We start from the raw sequence: 20,511 nt of genomic DNA on the forward strand, positions 1-20,511 counted from the left end.
CTGAGCACAACTGTAAGGGGGCAGACTGCCCCCCCCCCCCCCTGACGAGTCATAACTGATCCCTGACGAGCCACAAGTGACCCCCTCCTTTGAACTTAAATACTTTTTTGGGGGGCTTGCCAAATTTGGTGATGGGCGAATTTGCCCCCCCCCCCTTGGAAATCCAAGGTACGCCACTGATTGTCACAAAAGTCCTATTAAGTGGTTATCTGATTATTTACCGTAGGATTGGGTAGGAACTGCATTTTTCTCATCAAAATCAAGGAAAGTTGTCAGATCTGACAAAAAGAATAGAAGAAAGTGTTAATGAAACTTTCCAAGTCCACCGCATGCAGCAGCAAGAGAATTTAGATTTTAGAGACAAATCAGACAAAAGTTTTTACCGGTATTGAAACATTCATCAAGATGAACCATCTATGCTTGTTTTCATAATAGCGCAACATGACTCATTTGGCGATGTGAAAATGAGGATTAGGCCTATAGACACACAGCCCGGAACACGCGTATACAGTAAAACAGCCTTTTTAAATTTTATTCAAAGCTATTTTGTTTAAAAGTTTAAACAACCATGCTCAATTTATTTACAATTAAGTTTTATAAATTACTACTGTATCTCCGTGTGGTTCAGATAAACAGCGCGTTAATTGTATAACAAAAATTTGAATAGCATTAACTGTATGTCACCCACTGGAGATATCTGTTTCAATTAACTTTCCACTAGCTCTTCAATGAAAACACATACCTCTTTTGAATTACCTTTGGTGTCACCGATTGTGAATCAATCGAAAATTTCATTATTGTGTAGCTTCCTTGGGCCTATTGGGAATATATAACACCCGCTTTGTTGGATCTAATAGTATAGTTTAATAATTGTATGATTGCCTTGTGGAGTTTTTTTACCCAAAAAAATTATAGTTTGAACAAAAAATTAATTCATTCGGTTCAAATCAAGTCGCTTGTACTTTGCAAACTGTACTTTCAATTAAAAAAGACAGATAATTAATCTTTAAACCATCATTAGAATTACACATTGCTGTATGAAATAACATTGAATGAATGTGTTCATTCAAAGGAACGAAAACAAAAATGAGGATGGGATGAGGGAGAGTAAGCTATCTGATCGAATTCAGATCTGGCTCACAAACTCCTGTCTTGTATTTCAGTTCATTGGGAAGATACTGCTATCTGTTTACCAAAAACAAATGTTGTTATTCCTCTAAGAAAATTATCAAGGTCATCCTTATCTTCTAATTCTGTAATATGATGAGAGCGGAAGAGCATTTCAGTTAGCTCGGCATGTTTACTAATATTTATGAAAAATCAGAAAAATAAAAATGTGTTGTTTCTAATTATTATGTCGTATAAACTTGAAGAGGAAATACAGTCAAAGAGATATAATAATATATAATATCTCTGCAGATATAATATATATGATATATCTTTGGCTATATTTTCTCTGTAAGTTTATACAACATTCGAAACAACACATTTTCTGATTATGATCCCTCGTGTTAAATCGCTCCCCCTCTCTCCCTCTCTCTCCCCCTCTGGCTCTATATAACTCCTTGTTTTGGTATATGCATGTATAGAGTTTATGCTTGGCCTTCTCCCGAATTGCAGGCAAAATTCCAATTTGTATCAAGAGTGTAGAGCGGAAAGAAAGAAGCTTATATCTTTAATTGACAAAAATTTTGTAATGAAAATATTCGCCATACATATTTTCGAAGAAATACATATTTATGCAACAATAATTGACAAAAAACTTTTACTTGACAATACTACGCAAATCTATGTATCGCCTCGAAATGAAAGCGCCCTCACATGAATGAGTTACTAGTAGTTAATATTCAGAGTAAAAAGAAAACAGAAGGGAGAGAAAGACAATCTATTCAGTTTTTGAACTGATTCATTCGGTGAGTTCAAGGATAATACAAATCTCGATTTTCCATGATTTTTACACAATTCAAAAATATTTACCATAATATCAAATTTTGTAGTAAATCATTTCCAAACGTTAGATTTTTCTTACTCGGTCCATTCAGTTATTGTAGACCCACATGCATGTTTTGGCGTCTTCTAAGTTCTAGTTTTACGCCCAGGGCCAGGCCCAGCAAAGGGCAAGGCAACTCAGACATGCAAAGTCCTGACTCTAGACTATACTCTATAGTCTTGCTGAGCCAAGATCAAGAGGCTCTTCCGAGAGATAATGCTTTGTTGGCCAAATCGTGGTTTTGGGAACCACTCGTAGATTTGTGTACGCGCACTTGTGTACAAAGTGAATGGAGGTGGAAATAGGGAACCGTGCGTGTGACTGAATAAAGCGCTGCTGTATGAAGTGAACGGTGGTTCCCTATATCACGATAATGCCACTTTGTTCTTCTACTTAAGGTATTATTACGCTATCGTTTGATACGAATCTCGTATTAGTACGCTTTGATGGGAATGCAGCTGCAGCCAGCATGCACTCACACAACATGCGAGGTTAGTAATACTCACTCCTAGTACCAATGAGGTCCAAACATTACATGTATGGACCTCATAGGCGACATCAGTGCTAAAATTGGGTTAGAGATTTATGTGGATCTAAATTTATTGTAATTTCAACAAAAGTACTAGCTAAATTTGAGGCTTTTGTTGAAATTTTGCTTTAATGATACATTAATGCTTCAATAAGTAACAAAAAATTGAAAGAAATGAAGGGGAACTTACATTTTGACGACTTTTTCCTGATTTTCTTGGCAGTTGTCCTTCACTTCTGACTCTCGATCGGACCTGATATGCAGATCACGTATACGCGTTCTCGTCAGGTGATCGGTCGGTTATTCTTTTCGCCAGATGTTGATAATTATATATTTCATAACGCAGCGTTCATCGCAAATTTAGCTGAAAGAGATTGAAGTTGAACAGCGCAAGCTTTAATTTATTCAGAAATAACGTTTGATTGCACAAGTTTCGCCTCGGACATTTAGGATCATTTGGTCCCATATTGGCGTAACTACGGGGGGGGGGGGTGTCCCTACCACCGTCCACACCGGGCGTCCACAAGCCAGCAATTATCTTTTTTCTCTTTTTTTAACCAAAATGCTTCCCCCCAGAAAAAAAGAACCAGGGTTAAAGAGAAAGACAATTATGATAGAGGAACACAAAATACTTTATTTTTTCAGCTTTTAATGCATCGACTTATAATCAAATATTAAATGGGGCTTAGAACATTTTTTTAAAAAGTCAATTAATAAAAATATTCCGCTCTTCGGGATTTGAGCTTTCATGAAATATCCGATCTTTTTCATGATTACCGAAAATACTTCAAATGTCAAAAAAAAAATTATCGGTGTAGTAGCTGATACCTTGCGCCCGCCTTAATTATTTTAATGTTGAGATACTTTGCTTTAATTTAATGAATTCCTAAAAGCATTAATTCTCAGATCATTTGTCGCAATCGAATGATTCGATTGGTAAGCTAGTTGTATAATTATTATGATTCATGAATTGTTTAAAATGTGTCTCTCTATCAGTTTTGAATATTTAAAAAAATGTCAGCTCGTGCTTTTTGCTCGCAATATTTTGATTAGTAAGAAATTCTTGTGTATGCGAGTTTGATACATAAATAACTAGAGAGAGAGGGGGGGGGGGTGTCCCTCAGCTACTTGTCCTTGCTTATTCCAATTTTTTTTATTATGCTCGTGTTGTGAGTATTTCAAAGTCTTTCCTTTTTCTCACCCTTTTTATTGTCTCGGAGCTTCCCTCTATTTCTTTGCTACGATGTATAGCCCATCTTACTTGTTTCATTTTTTTATGTTCTCATTTCATTGAAAACATAATTATTAAACTGACGTAGAAGACTTTACAACAAAATTTTGATATTGTTTTTTCTTGTTTGTTTGGCTTTCTTTTTTCTTCTCCTCAGTCCTTTTTCTAATTAGTTTCCCTTTCCTTATTTTATATTATTTCATTTCATGAGGCATCCGCCAACTTATATACAACAACAAACGTTAGAGGCGGATATCCAGTAAGGGGGCGTGGTGGTGTGCCCTCTAAAAAGAGGAAAATAGGAAGGAAAAAAAGCAGGATTTATCTTGGTGAAGATGATAGTGGTGGTGATGGTGGCGGTGATGATGATGATGATGATGATAATAATGATGGTGGTAGTGGTGATAAAGATGAGAATGAAGTTGGTGACGATGATATGATGATGATGTAATTTTGTCTTTAAAAAAATAATAGTGCAAAGGCGAAATCATTTAAAGTTTATTATGAAAATAGCAGAAAAAAATAATTTGAAAAATTGTACGTATGCGTATGGAAAATCTATCCCCCACCAAAAAAGAAAAAAAGTGAGATTTTGTTTTGTTATTTGTGACGGCGTAGGCCTATGCGAACAGCTGTGTGATATAATTATGGTAAAAAAAGTAAATGAAATGCCAAGAAATACATGATAATGACTTTTATTGTACATTCAGTATATCAGTAGATAAATTCATACTCGTTCCAAAAAAAGAAGAAAGTGGGTATATTATGGACCATTAAAAATGGGCAGTTGCTCTATATATTATATTACATAGAATATATAGAGCAACTGCTCGTGTGTAGCGGTAAGTTATTCACCTGATCTACATAATTCATGCGGCGCACGGCGCGTGCGCAATGTTTAATAATTATTGTTGTGAATACAATGAATGTCATCAAAAACATAATAACACAGATCAAATAGTGCCAGCTCGACGAGCAAAATGAGAAAAAAATATATATTTTCTGCCCTGATAATTTGATAACCCTAACCTAACCCAATTTCTAAGTATTTTTATCATAAACAGGATAACTATATACAATGATTGAAATTAACTTTATATTCTTTTGCGAACAAAATGAATATGAAAGACAGCTTTTTGATAAAGAACACAGTTTTAGAGCGTTAGAGCGCGATTTATACCTACAACCGCTAACATAGGCGGATCCAGGGGGGCCGAGGGGCCCGGGCCCCCCTATTGGCGGAGCAAAAAAAGAAAAAAAAAGAAAGGAAAAAAGAAAAGGAAGGGAAAAGAGAGGAAAAAAGAAGAAAGGCAAACATAAGAGGAGGAACATGATTAAATGAAATAACATTAGGGGAAGACTCTGAAAATAATTTTTTTTTAAATCTATTTGTTAGGATAAAAAATTTTCGCTCGCGCTTCGCGCCTTATTGTCTTTTAGGGTATTTGCATATCTTGCTCAATATGGAGCTTGAAAAATCAAACTTTGAAGTCATTATACAAAACATATTTCAGCTGGGAAATTGAACTTTCATTATTTTGTTTCATTTACAAATTGATTTTTAAAAAGTGCTCTGTAAAAATGTCTGTGATATCATCTGAACATTATCATTTTCTGCTTGCGCTGCGCGCTCGCAAAATTTAAATTTTCAGGTACGTATTATTTTCCTGTATTCCATAAAGTTCTCAAAAAGTTCCCTATTCAGGTCAGATTGTTAAAACGTATCAGCTAGCGCCGCACGCTATAGCATTTGGATTAGTCGGTTATGTATATCCCAATATTAATTCTAAATCAAACTAATTTGATGACAGTTTATCAAAAACTTCGACTCGCGATTTCTGCTCGCATTGATAGATATATAATGCCTCTTATGCATAATTACAAAGTGCTTTAAATGTCCAGTTTTCAGGCCATAAAATTAACACATTTCGCGCTCCCATGCGAGAGAAATAGGAAGATGGTCATCAATTTCATATGATGACATAATGCCCTCATAGCATGTTCCGGTCCTATATGTAAAAACTCAAAGTAATAAAAATAAAATACATCAGCTCTTTTTTAACTGTGATCCATCACAATTCACAATTTTCCCACAAAGTGTTTGCATTACAGAGCTTAAATTCACCCTTTGTTATATCATATATTTTTAGCTCGCGCTTTGCGCTCTCTTTATTGATTTTCATGATAAGAAAGTTACTTAGAATACCCAAATTCTAGGTCGAAATCTAAAACACACGTTAATTCAGATACGCAGATTGTTCTCTATTTAAATCATTATCCAGTTTCAGATCACAATATCAAAAAGTGTCTGCTCGCGGATAAATAACTTATCCTTTTCATGATAAAACATGAATAGTGCGTCCAGAATCTTTCCCCATAATTTTGTTTACCCATCACATTTCTCCTATTTTCTCCTCCCTTTTATTTTCCATTAATTTTTCTTTCGTTCACTTTTTTTCTGTCCTCTTTTCCCATAATTTATTTTACCCATCACATTTCTCCCTATTTACTCTTCCCTTTTATTTTCCATTAATTTTTCTTTCGTTCACTTTTTTTCTGTCGCCTTTCCCCTTCTAAGTTCTATTTTTTTTTCTCGTCTCACCGCTTTTCCTCATCCCCAGCCCTCGATCGACGCCCGTGCAGATTCGCAAACAATATCAAGAGTATATGTCTACTTGCAAGGGCGGAAATCTCTCCCCAAAGGTAGGGGGACCAGGGGCTGGAAAATTTGACAAGCAAAAAACAAACAAAAAAAGGTTTATCACCCTCTAAAGAAGGTCATCTTGACCAAAAGAAATTTGACAAGCAAACAAGCAAAAAAAAGGGGGCATGCCAAAAGTAAGATCGTCTCTTCCAAAATACATTTCGAATTTGAACGACATGACCAAAAATAGTAGGGGGACATTTCATAATGTGCCCCCTACTATTTTGGGTGAGGGGACATGTCCCCCGGCCCTGGGGTTTGCGCCCATGTGGGTGGGGGTGTTGCGCCTCCCTATCGGGATCATATCACAGCAAGTATACACTCTTCCATATTGGAAGAGTGTTTACTCGCTGAGATTTCGATCTCACACATAATTTTATAAAAAAAAATAGAACAGCTACGCCTTGAACACAGGCCAAAATGCCTAACGATTTCTCCGCGGCATTAACAACTCTCGTAAAGGGCGCTCCATTTATAAATAACGTTGCATGAACAGCTCTCTATGGCGACGAAATTTACCGCGGAATTGCAGCCAGCAGCGTGGGAAATTGGCAGAAAATTCAAGAAGAGAACCGGTGAGTACCGATTTAACAGTATTCATGTATTAATTAATATTTATTTAATCATAAGAATAATTTTTTTTTACGGAAAGAAAGCTTAGTTCTAAGCTAGGGCGGCCCAAATGCGCGTGAGTGGAGTCCCAGTTTCTTAACACGGGTAAGTATTGCGGTGTCGCCTAGAGTGGTAATACTAACCTCGCACAACGCATGTGGTTTCATAGTGGACTTTGACGTTTTCATTCATCACACGAATGTGACGGAATGAAAAACGCCAAACGTTTCAGTATTTCTCCACTAATGATTTCTTTTTTAATAGTTTTAAGTTTTTAAAAAAAAATGAATTGGAAATTATTTATAAAACTGTTTTTATCGCTTACCTCCAAGTCTCAACCAGGATACTCCGTTCGATCCGTCCTTAATACTGCGGTGGAAAGTACGCAAACAACAATCGAAAAGCAATTTTTCGTATCGAACATTCTCAATTCAAGTCGTCAGCGCGTAATAGGAAATTGTACCAAAAATCAACAGGTTGCATCTCATGTATATACCAAGGCTCCACATTAACTTTTTTTGGTGGTGGCCCGTTCGGGCCACCAAAACCTTCAAATAATTTTTTTTGGTGGCCCATTAGTAAAGTTTGGTGGCCCGAAAAATATAAAGAAAAACATTAATTAAAAATGAATAAAACAAACTGAAATATTCTGCAGTCACTACCATGTACCACTATTCTTTGTACATCTTGTATGTAAATCGTGCTTGCTGTTATTTTACTTTGCTTATTTTGTGGTAATATATAAATTGTTCTATCATTGTGAAGATGAAATGATTGAAAGAGAATAAAAGAATTGTATTGTTCCCAGGTTGTGTGGACTTTTAATCTCCGTATAGACACACACTCATAATGGTAAAGTAAATATATAGTGCATATACATGTAGCAAACTCAGATTGATTTACAAAACAATGATTTTTCCTTTCTTCCTTATTGATCGTAAAACCTAGATTATGCAGGCCCCAAATCCAGTTTATTTTCCAGCATATTATAGCAGGAGAAAATCACAGAAAATATGCTGCAGAATTAGAACAATGTATAAAAGGGGGAAATAAACAAAAATAATTTTTAGAATAGTATATTGAAAAAAGAAACAAAAATTGTGAAAATGAATAAGTGAAATAAGACAAATAAAAAAATGAAGTAAGAAAAAACAAAGAACAGGAAAAAAAATTGAGAAAAAAACAAAAGAAAATGTAAGAAAAATGAATAAGACAAAATTATCAGAAAAAATGGGGAAAATTATTATTATTATTATTCAGTAGAAACATGTTCTTTAATCAGGCATATTCAATGGGAAGGGGTATAAATGGTTTAATCACTGTAAAAAAAATGACAGAAAAAATAAGAAAACGGCAAAAGTTATCTGGAAAAAACAGTGAGAAAATTCCTTCCCTATATTTGACAAAATGATGGAAAAAAATTCACATTTCATATCAATGAAATGCCTTCCCAAAGTATTTACTTCCTTAGGAGTGGTTTAAGAAGTCATTTATAAACAAGAAAGAAAGAAGCTGTCTATTCAAGACAGCTTCGAAAATAAACCAAATATCAACATACATACAAATGCACATGTGGGACTGTGATGTACTCACCTATGTGTATTAATGCATTTGGAAATCGGTCTTTTTGAGTCAAAAGAGAGGTCATAATTCCTCCTTTTAATGCTTGCAAATTATCAGGTTTCAGTAATATGGACTGTAGAAGGGCATTTCATTGGTGTAAAATGTGACTTTGACGTAGATTTTCAAAGTTCTGGGGAAGATTTCTTAGCAGTAACATTTCGCATCGCAGCTCCCTGAGTCTGAATAGTCTGCTAGCGCACAGCCAGCTGCAGTGGTTTCACGCATGCAAAGCTCAGCCAGACAGCCTACATACTGTCATGACTAGATGCCATCTTTGTGTGTGTGTATTTGTGTGTAGATTAACAAAAAAGGCGCATGACGAATTGACTTGCAATTTGAACTGTAGAAAGTTGATAAATGCATGCAAAATCGGGAGAAAAATTGCGCTACTTTGAAAATTATTGGTTGCCCGATTCGGGCCACCAAAACTTAACATTTTTTCAATAATGGTTGCCCGAGATGAATTTTTGGTGGCCCCGGGCCACCGGGCCACCGCTAATGTCGAGCCTTGTATATACTTATTGGTAAAGTACGCCATCTTTTGACAAGATGATGATGAAAGTGGATTGAACGAGCAAGAAAATAATGCTGATCGCCTAGAATGCAGCTAGCTTGCAACACCGTAAACAAAGGTACGGTAGGCACTTAAGAACCAAGTTTGAAAGGATACTTGTAAAATTATGTCACTCTTGCGAAGAATATTCATTAGATCGTGGTCGTGCGTGTTCAATACAAACTCTCTGCATGCATGCACTCGGTGTGTATTGAACACGCACGCCACGATCAAATGAATATTCATCGGCGAGAGTGACATAATTTTACGAGTATCCTTTCAAACTTGGTTCTTAAGTGCCTACCGGCTTGGTGAATAATATCGCTCGCCCTCTTTAGGCAAAAGTTGATATCAACGCTGATCAAGAGGCATCTACGTGAAGATCACGAAAAATGCTCTTATTTTATTAAAAAAAACAGCAAAGAGAATTCAACAAACGATCCATATGGTTCGGTAAGTGTTATAGAAAAAGTATAATTCATAGCTATGATGTAAAGTCATAGTTATTTTAGTAAAAATGGTGTGAAAGATTCGCGTGCACCAGGTGCATATGAATCCTTCACACACGAGACGATTTGAAACCATGAGTGGCCAGCATGCAGCAGCAGGAAAAGTGAATGAAAGTCTGTGGCGTTGTCTTGAATAAGTTGAAATTCAAAATTGAAACTGAAAGGAGAGACAGAAAAGAAAGAGAGGGAGAAGGAAAGGGGAGAGGAGCTAATGTTAGAGGATAGTGGAGAATGAATTAGGAAAGATAGAAGGGAAAGAAAAACTGGGAAGGAAAAGGTAAAGTAAAGTGCCCAAAGGTCGGACTCTTGGGCAACGTGCAACTAGCTAGGCCTAAAATAATTTAGACCAAAAGTCAAACAAGAAAAAGATGTAAGAACTTGTTAGTGGAAAGCGGAGAGAAGGACATGAAGGAAGGAGAAAGATAAGGAAAGGAGGAAAGAAAAACATTTTTTGACAGTTGAGTCATTGAGAAAAAGTAAAACATACCGGTAATTCGATCTACCACTTTTAAATAAAGGTAATTTCCCTGACAAAAAGATTGTAAAAATAGCAGAAAAAAAAATATTGAAGGTTTGAGGAAAATCCCCCCCCCCTGGGGGGGAAATCCATCAATGATTTAAAAAGTTCATTGATTTGTGACGTCATACATGTCATATGCGAAGAGCTTCCTGTGTATCCTGTGTAGAATTTAAAAATACATGTCATTTTCTCAGTATAAAGAATGATGGGTCTTTAGCCTTAAGGACTCTGTGATGATGTTTTTGATATTTGTACATACAATGCATACTTTTATATCTCGGAGCATTAAAATGGTTATTATACATGCCTAAGCGACACTTGTCAACATGGATGGATTTCCTTAGGAAATCTATATTTATAGGGTGAAATCAGTTTGTTTCTCTTGATTTTATTGTCTCGCCCACCAGAGGTGAAGGCGAGACTTAGGGATCCAAATGTCGTCTGTCCGTCACAAATCTAATGACACATAACTTCACAACAGTAAGTTGCTTTTCAACCAAACTTGGATGGGAGATGGACTTGGGGACCAGGGGGGCGTTTCATCAATATTTTCGTCCTACAAGTTGTCAGATGTGACAACTTTCCTGGATTCTGATTGGTTGAGAAGCACTGTTACTATAGTAACTGTCGGATAAATCAGAACTCGTCGCATAAAACGTCTGACAAGTCCTTTCATGAAACGCTCCCCTGGATGTTATGCTGTAGTCAGATATCACATGGTAAGATCAAAGGTCATTTTCATGTCAAAGTTAAAGTTTACATGCAAGACTCTCTTATAACTCTGCAACCGTTAGTCACTTTTCAACTAAACTTGGATGGTATATAGACTTTGGGGACCTACATGTTATGCTGTAGCCGGAGGTCACCTGGTAAGGTCAAAGGTCATTTTCAGGTCAACGTTAAAGTTTACATTCAAGACTCTCTCCGCAACCGCAAGTCGCTTTTCAACCAAACCTGGATGGTAGATGGAGTTGGGGGACCTGCATGTTATGCTGAAGTCAGAGGTCACATGGTAAAGTCAAAGGTCATTTTCAGGTCAACGTTAAAGTTTACATGCAAGACTCTCTAATGACACATAACTCTGCATCCGTAAGTCACTTTTAAACTAAACATGGATGGTAGATGGACTTAGGGGACATGCATGATATGCTGCAGTCGGAGGTCACATGGTAAGCTCAAAGGTCATCTTCAGGGGACCGTTTCATGAAAGTTGTCAGCACTGAAAAGTTGTCTTCCTCTGACAGTTTCCATAGTAACAGTCAGAGGCCAGTGCTTCTAAGCCAATCAAAACCAAGGAATTCACTGAAATTGTCAGCACTGACAATTATGTCGGTGCTTACAACTTTCATGAAACACCCCCCTGGTCCAAATTAAAGTTTACATGCAAGGCTTTTATGACAAGCGTTATTCCACCCCAGTCATTTCACAATGACATTTTGATACAATTCTGTTGCGTGCCCTCGCAAATCACGATATTTCTTGTTATTTTCATAAGTGTGCAAGACACAAAATCGCTTTTGCCTTGTTTATCTACTATCTACGAACCTTCATACGCCGAATGCGTATGAAGGGTTAAAATATGTTAGTATAAATATGAAAAATGAGAATTTTCGTACCAAACCGATCTCATGTATCTCCCTCGATCCATTTGTAAACACCACAAATACAATAGGCTTGACCCTTGAACCGCTTCAATATGACAGAGCTTCGATGAGCTATGTTACAAAGTGCCGTTTTGAAGAACAGATCTTAGGTTAAAATTATCAAATAATAAAATTTGAATATTGATTGTATCATCATTGTAAATATTTATCATAAAATCATAAATATTTAGAATTAATTAATTTCCTGCTGACACGATGTGTACTGTAAACGCCAAATTTTGCTTAATGTCAGTAATCAAGGTTTGAATGATATGGATGTGTAATAAGATCTTGACTTCATATCATAAAAAGTTGATATGATAGCAACTCTTGCTAGAATGTCAACTTCTATGACAACAGCGAATATTCTGCTTACTGATTGGCTTTTCCAATGAAAGTTTACAATCGAGCAAGAGTTACTATCTAAGCAACTTTTTATGAAATGGGGCCCTGGGGTTCCAACACCTCTAGCAAGGCTTTGTTCTGTTTAGAACAGAAGCCCGGAGTACATCCATAACATTCTCATTCGTCGTTCTCAAGTCCGTACTACTCGTTCATCTTCGTCAATCTGGCTCACTACACACCTTTCCAAGAGACGTGCTGGTGAAACGTCCTTTCCTGTGATTGCTGCAAAACTATGGAATCATCTACCAGCTGCAGTGAAGATGGCCTCCTCTGTTGAACAATTCAAAAAGGCCATTAAATCCCATCTATTCTGCTAAGTGGACAATTAATTGCAAGGACTAAACTGATCATTCCGAGGTGTAGAACAGTTGTTTTAGTGGCCAAAACAAATATGGAGTAGTGTGTGTGCAGCGCTTTGTAACCGAAAGGAAAAGGCGCTATATCAAATGACTTTTGGATTGGATTGGATTTACACACAAAAGAAAAAATTCAGTTTTCTCTCTGGCAATTTGTCAATGTATTTGTCTGATAATTGAACATGCAACCTTTTCAATGACATTTACATGTCTTTCTATACTTTCACATGTCTTTCTCAATAGAATTGTTCCTTTCTCTCATCACCACCTAGAACTATACACTTAGTTTTCAAACAATACAAACTATGCTAATTTTAATATTTGCACAAATTATCTTTCACAAATTTGTTATGAATATTCTAAATATCCTTAACCAAGGAGAAAATATCACAAAGTTCACTAATTTGAAAATCCCGCCATGTTTTCTGAACACCGCTTGATTTTGCCACCTGATGTAGAAGGGGACCTAAAGCTACGCACTCGATTTATCATGCAAAGAAATAGTATATCCTGTGCCACAGTTTCTAAAATATGTATAATATGTATGTATGTAATATATTATTAGCTCATCCGGCCCAAAGGGCAAGATGAGCTTATGCCGTGGCGTCACTGGCGTGGCATCCGTCGTCTGTCGTTTGCTTTATATGATAGCTCGAGGTGGTGGTACAAAATTTCAACATAGAATTTTGAAACTCATTAAATATGCTAATTTATTCATATATTTTCAAAACTCACAAAAATTACTTATTTATTTGTTGATTGATTTTGGTTATTTTTGTTCCATCTGAGAGCTACATTAGGTTCACTAAGGTTCTACACAGAGTTAAGAAACTTTGACTAGATAATTATTAATATTTAATTCATATGAAATTTATTCATAGATCACAAAAAATGCTTCTATGTCATTTCTTCATCAATTTCAATTCTATATCCTCAATTTATGTCACCTATATAATTCACTAAAATGTCAACTGGGCTAAAATTAAAATTGTGTTAAATTTCGTTGCGAGATGCCGGATGAGCTCCACATCATTGATGTGCTAGTTATAGGAAAATATGAAATTAAAGTGAATGTAACTCCAAAATTCGAAATATTTGCTGGTTTTCTCTGCATTCAAGGATTTATTGCAGCCTCTGTAGAAAAATTGAATGGGGATCGTCGTCACTCTGCAGTCACAGCTTCACACACAGAGCTAGAGTGCACATTTATTTTGCCATTGATGTTGCATTCGCAACGGAGTGGTGCGTAGCTTTCAGACGCGCGTAGCTTTAGGAACTCCTACCATATTTCTTTATCGAGGGACCCCCCCCTCCGAAAGAAAAACCTAGCACCTCTCTGTAACAATGCCCAGAAATCATTTCCAGCAGACTCCCTCAAATAAAACTAATGAAGTAGTTACGCAGTTAAATCACAAAATTAACTATCAGCGTCATTGAATAATTAATGCAGTGAAAATACTTTAATCAATTCTACTAGTTCCGTCACTCCGTTTTTAATAGCTTAATATAATATCCAGGTTTAGTGTTAGGAAACATTGCGCAAGTAAACTTGCTATGCAGATCAAGATGTCTTTAATGTTGTGATTCTGTTTGTTCAAACAGAGACTCAAAATTCTTGATTGCTTCATTTTACCTGACTTTCAATTGGCAGACCTATAGACAAGTTCTATATAAAAAGAATATAAGAATTGTAACTTGTGAACCTAATTTTGGTTGAAATATTTGGCCAACACCTAAACCAAAGTAGGAAGTAAAGTTTGGGGAAAAAACAACAACATGGATTTCATTTTACTGTAAAACCAACAAAACCATTTCCTGCACTGATTATGATAGTCATGACTATTGTTTGATGTCAAATCTATTTTATTTGTTTCTTTTTTAAATGCAGGTCAGCACATCCACATCTCCATGTATCTATGAAGATCCGTCTTTACGTGTCGATGCTTAGGGACAAATATGGCAAGTCAAGAGGACCCTGCTGGTCCCTGCCAGATGTCAGTCAGAAAACGGCCCTTGACGTCTGCAGAGAAGCAGAAGAAGTATCGGGAGAGGTTGAAACAGTCTCCAGAGAAGTATGAGCTTTTCAAGCAGTATGAAGCTATGAGACGGAAAGAGAGGTCAAGAACACACCAACCAACAGAGGAAGAATTAGCCCTCAAGAGAATGAAGTCGAGGGAAAGGGTTCGAAAACACAGATTAAAGAAAAAACAAGAAGCTTTGACAAAGAAGGGAATATTTGAGGAGCAGGTGTGTATGTCTATGGATAGCCTCAGAGGATTGATCCCGCCTGAAGCATTTGATGTTGATGAAGATGTCACAAGAGCAATGAACTTGAACCACAGTAGTTCTAGAAACACTGATTACTTGCAAAGCAATGTAGAACCTTTCCCAGAAATGAATGTACCAGAATTGAACATAGGGGAATACATCGTGCATGCACATGGTGAAAGCAATATGGAGGATTCTGCCCCGAGTACAGTAAAACTTGAGTACGATATGAATCTTGAAGATTCTTTGGATGACTCTGCTCTAGTTAGCTGTGCGGATACTGTTGTTAAAAGTGAAATGCAAGATAGTGGAAATATGGATTACATGGAGGAATCACCATCTCAAATGCTTGCTGGTCGTACGGTCTTATCTGTTGTAGAAGCGGCTCAAGAAGCAGCTCAGGTAGTGGCTTGTGAAAAGATGTCAAAGCAAAGGAAAAGGAATAAAAAACCTATGACCTCTGCTGAAAGGCAGCGGAATTACATCGCAAGACTCAAAGCACAACCAGAAAAGTGGGAAGCGCACAAAAAAAAGTGTACATTAAGGCGTAAGACAAACCAACAGGAACAGAACAGGGAAGAATTTGAGTCACAAAGAAAAACAAAGAAGAACCAAAGGATGGAAACACAGAAGAGTAAAGAGTGCCAAACAAAGGGCACTAATGATGCTTGTGAAGTTTCAGCTGCTAGGGAGGATATCCAAAGCAAAGTTCACTCACATCTCAACATGAACTTGTCAGAATTGAAAGTTGAACAGAGTGACCGAGACGCATGTGCAACAAGCAGTCAAAGTAATCATGTAAATGGACTTAGAGTTGGCCCCAGTTCAGCGCCTGTTAAGGGTATGCAAAATCATCCGTCAATGACATTCCCTATGACGGAGGTTGCCGCAGGCTCGCATGAACAAACGCCAAAGAGGAGGCCTCTAACGGCTGCAGAGAGGCAGCAAAACTACAGGGCAAGAAAAAAAGCACAGGCAAGAGAGAATGAGGAGCTCAAGGCTAAAGAAAGAGAAAAGTGTAAAATGATGCTGATAGAGGCAGAAAAGAAGAGACAGAGGGCAGCGGAAAGGCAGAGGGAATATCGACGTAGAAAAAAGGCCTTATCCATCGCTAGAAACATTGAAGCAATTACCACAAATACAAACTTTAATCAAGTTGAGATCAGTACTCGGAATGTTGATATAAGTGGTACAAATACAGAGTTAGGTGATGAGTTGGCCAGGGAAGTAGAAAGTGAAGTTGGTCAAAGTTCTTGTTATGGAGACGGAAGTCCAACCATTGTTGAGAAAATGCAGAATCAGTTGCTCGCATGGCCACTGGTGTCATCATCATTTGCACCAAGGGATTTGATTGGACAAGTACGACAGCCAGCAAGGAAGAAACCCATGACTGCTGCTGAGAGGCAGCGGCAGTATAGGCAGCGACTTAAAGCTAAACCAGAGAGATGGAAGCAGTACAAAGCAAGAGAATCAGAAAGGAGGAAAAGGACTCAAGAAGCAGCTGCCCTAGAGCAAAGAAAGAAAGCAGTGGATGAGCAGAGGGATGATTCAGACCCAAGCGAAGAGATGAGGAGTAGATTGAATGGATTGGGAGGCCCAATGGGAGGATACCTGCTAAGCACTGACCCTCGTCATGAATTAAAATCAGGTCATATGGGTGAGGGCCTTGTTCATGTGAAGGAAGAAGAAGATTGCTCCCAAGCTAAATATGACATCAATCCAGCCTATGAAAATGGACATGAATGTTTACAGCCTCCACCACTTCTTGATAGGTGCCAGAATGAATTGCCAGTGAGTCCGTCTGGTCCATCATCCATCAAAGGCAGACCCAAGAGACGGAGAAGGAGAAAGAAGGCTCTGACTCCTGCAGAGAGGCAACGGCAATATAGGGCAAGACTCAAAGCAAAAAATTACAAGGAAAAGAAAGGGATGGAGGAAATGCAAATACCCTCTGATGAGGCTGCCAAGGAGCAGCGAAAGGAAGCTGAAACAGGGCAGATGGGTGATCTATGTCCTGAAGGAGATGAAAGTTATAGAATGGATAAACTTGGAGAAACAAGAGAAGAATACTTGATAAAAACGGAACCCCATTTTGATGTGAAATATGAATTGAATTCAGATCAGTATTCAATGAGTGAGCTTAATGCCAGCAACAATTTGGGGAATCCTGAATGCAGCGTACCTGATGGGGTTGACCAAGTTACCTCTCATGTGAAGCATGAAGAACAACCTTGCTTTCCAGCGAAGCCTGATGTTGATCCAGCAAATGAAGAAGGGATTGTACAGAGTGCTCCAAGTAACAGTAAAAATCAGAGTGAACCACTACCAAATCCTTCCCGACCTTCACTTCTTAAAGGCTATTCCAGGAGACGATCAAAGAGGAGGAAAGCTATGACGGGTGCAGAGAGGCAACGGCAATACAGGGAAAGAAAAAGAGCAATGCTTGGAAAGGATGACCAAGAGAAGCTAAAAGTTGCAGAGACATCCAACAGTATTCAAGACTTCAAAATGGCGTCTGAAAACTCTGCTTCCGCAGTGCTTCAAAAAGTAACAAAAAGAATGCAACAATTGTCATCCAAAAGAGAAGAAGTAGCATTAGATCAAAGCGACAAAAAAACAGACACTATTCAGCCCGTAGTTGCAAGACGAAAACTGAACCGCAAAGTTAAAGGTCAACCAAAACCTGAAATTGCCGTGGAGTCAGTGAAGAGAGTAAATAGGACAAGATCCACTGTGGAAAGACGTAAACAACAGGCAGAGTCCGAGCTTGCTTATAAACGAATGAAAGGAAGGGAGAGAATGAGGAAATATCGCCTTAAGCAGAAGCAAAAACTTCAGAGAGCGGTTGGTGAGCCTGGAGACTGCTCCATGCCAAAGATAGTAGCTGTTTGGAGCATGAATCAAGGAACTGATCAAGGTGTGCAAGAAAACATCAACCAGAGTTTTAATGTGCCAGAAACGGGTACCAGGATTGTAGATGAGTTTTCCAAACTAAACCAAGAAGATTATATAATGCAAGTAAACCGAATAGACTCAAGCCATTTTGTTGGGTACCCATCTGGTAGTTCAACATCATGTAAAGACATTTTTTCCAAATTGCCTATTCCAAAGCTTCAGCCAAATCGACGTTGCGAAGAGGCCTCTGAAAGGAGGTTCCGTAGGCTGACAAGTGCAGAGAGACAGAGGAGGTATCGCAAAAGACTTCAACAAGATCCAGAGAAGTGGGCAGCTTATAAACGGAAGGAGTATGAAAGGTATGTGGCAAAAAAGGCAATGGCAGTGAACGAAATGAACGAGACCAGAAAATGTACGTCAAACTTCAAACAGAGCAAAAACCTTCAAGATAATGCTTCGGACAATGCTTTGGGGAAGGTAGGAAGTGGTTATTTTAGGGGAAAACGCCAAGCATCCCTCATATCTGGAAAAAGTGCTATGTTGACAGAAGGAAGGTCAGTGGGACGATGTGCGAAAAGTAGACATACTAAGAGTCCTGAAGAAATTGAAAGAATTAGAAAAGCCAACAGGGAACGTCAGAGGCTTTACAGAGCAAGGAAAACAATGAGACAAAGTATGCAAAGGACAGGTATCCTTGCAGACAGGTCTGGTCTCCCAGTGCCAGCCGACTTAATTGCAACAGATGAAATGGAGAAGTCTCCAATCCTGAGAAAAGAAGCGGAACAATGCAGCGGACATGGAATGTCACAGGACATCGCTGGAAGTGAGTCATACCGTTCAACTCAATACTCAATGTGTAATAATCTCTCTTCTTTATCGGGCATTGGTCCTAGGAACTGTGGAAGGCCCAGATTACCCAGACAAATAATGAATCAACCTCCTGGGAGACCCAACAGAGGAAGACCACAAAGGCTAGTAAGTCTTGAGACAGATTATGGCACTGATGTTGCTCTCGATAACCGACTAGCGTCTTCTCTAGAAAGTGAGGGAGATGGAGAAGTGCTTGTATCAAGTGCAGGAAACCTTCCAATGGTCATCAAGATGCCATCAGTGAATGGTCAAAGATACCCTGGTTTGGAAGAAATACCAGAGGTGATTCCCTGTGATCCCCCAGAAGCTGTCTTTGACTGGGGTAACATAGACCTTGACCACTTTCAGACAACTCCTGAAGAAGAGGTACCTCTAGACAACATAGAGGTGAGAGAACCTGTTGCAGGTGAGGGGGAGGGAGAGTGTGTTTATGGTTCTGCCCGCAGGAAAGCTTTCTTTCCTACAAAGCATGACTCTGCGGACCTCACGCTTAATGCTGCATTGGTTTCTGAGACACTGATTGAGGATCCATAAATGACACACTAATTCTGTTTGACCATTTTCTTGATTTGCACTCCTTGTTGATTTTCACCTCATAGCTGTGGCACAAGATCTCCTTATTACGAATCTGAGGACTTACATTAATTTTTCACATGAATAATTTGGAAATTTGAAAAAACTAGGAATTCAAATAATCATATACAAGAACTTTTCACTTTTGCAATATTAATTTTCAACATCGTGTAACTCCAGGTGATGGGCTGCTTCCCCAGACTTTGCAAAATTGCCAATTTTCCTTTCATGTGAATTGAATGAATGCGTGATTTGATATTCCATATTCTTGCATGACTTTGCAAATACTTACCTAGAACTGCCTTTGTACAATTTTGTGTCAAATTTTCATGTTAGTAATATTTGGATGATATGAACAGTCCATATTTATATACAACCTCTGCAATTAATTACAGTACTTGACACAGTATGTAGATACATGTACAGACTTCACTGCATTTAAAAAAAATATTTTGGGGGCTAGGATATATACATGAAACTCGCAGTAAAATCTTAGTATTATTTCCTTTTAAACATTAAATTGCTTCTTTAGATATGACTAGAATCTTGTAGAAAAGAACAAAAACAATACCATGAAAATAGTTTGGACTAGGGAGTTTATCCTATTTATAGCATTTTTTTCGACAGAAACCTAGCTGTTGTAATTTGACGGAAGCGTGGAGCAAATACTCCCTATTGCTATGGCAAGTAAAATCAGACAAGAATAAGTATTGCTGGTTGGTGGAATAGATCATAGATTTCATTTCCACTATTTTTTTTCAGATTTTATACAGATAAAGTTTTAAAAACAAAAAAGGCAGTTTTTCTTATCATTGCTCATTTTTTTAACAAGACAGATAAACTATTAATCTGCAAAGCGTTTTATGAAGGGACTTGTCAGATATTTTATTTAACAGTTACCATAGTAACAGTGCCTCTCAGCCAATGAGAATCAAGGAAAGTTGTTAGATCTGACAAAATGTTGGATGAAAAATGTCGAATGACTTTGGATGGATGATGACATTGACAGAGAATTGAAATGTCTGTCAGGTTATGACAATGTCTGTGTGATAATGGCAATGGCTGTCTCATGATGAAAATATCAGATAATGAAAATGTCTGTCAGATAATAGCAAGGTCTGGCAGATAATGACGTTTGCTGTCACATGAATTGCAACATCTGTCGGATGATGAAAATATCCGTCAGATAATATCAATTTATGTCAGCTAATGTCTTTCCGGACTTAAAAA

General features: G+C 37.7%; 1 protein-coding gene across 2 annotated transcripts; it reads left to right on the plus strand.

Annotated features, from left to right (window-relative positions):
- The first annotated feature begins 1,825 nt into the window (after nt 1-1,825).
- Nucleotides 1,826-19,326, plus strand: LOC121422457. Of its 2 annotated transcripts, XM_041617523.1 has the most exons (3): nt 1,826-1,913; nt 14,564-15,587; nt 15,642-19,326. In XM_041617523.1, exons 2-3 carry the CDS (start codon nt 14,632-14,634, stop codon nt 19,240-19,242), a joined length of 4,557 nt encoding a protein of 1,518 aa, XP_041473457.1. In that variant the 5' UTR covers nt 1,826-1,913; nt 14,564-14,631; the 3' UTR covers nt 19,243-19,326. The 2 variants fall into 2 exon arrangements, with proteins under 2 accessions (XP_041473457.1, XP_041473456.1); XM_041617522.1 differs by having other exon boundaries at nt 14,564-19,326.
- The last annotated feature ends 1,185 nt before the right edge of the window (nt 19,327-20,511 follow it).

Source organism: Lytechinus variegatus, chromosome 10, assembly GCF_018143015.1.
Source record: "Lytechinus variegatus isolate NC3 chromosome 10, Lvar_3.0, whole genome shotgun sequence".
Lineage (NCBI taxonomy): Eukaryota > Metazoa > Echinodermata > Echinoidea > Temnopleuroida > Toxopneustidae > Lytechinus > Lytechinus variegatus.

Coding starts and splice junctions, on each gene's coding strand:
- LOC121422457 (XM_041617522.1), top strand. CDS start 14,632: ATGGCAAGTCAAGAGGACCCTGCTGGTCCCTGCCAGATGTCAGTCAGA.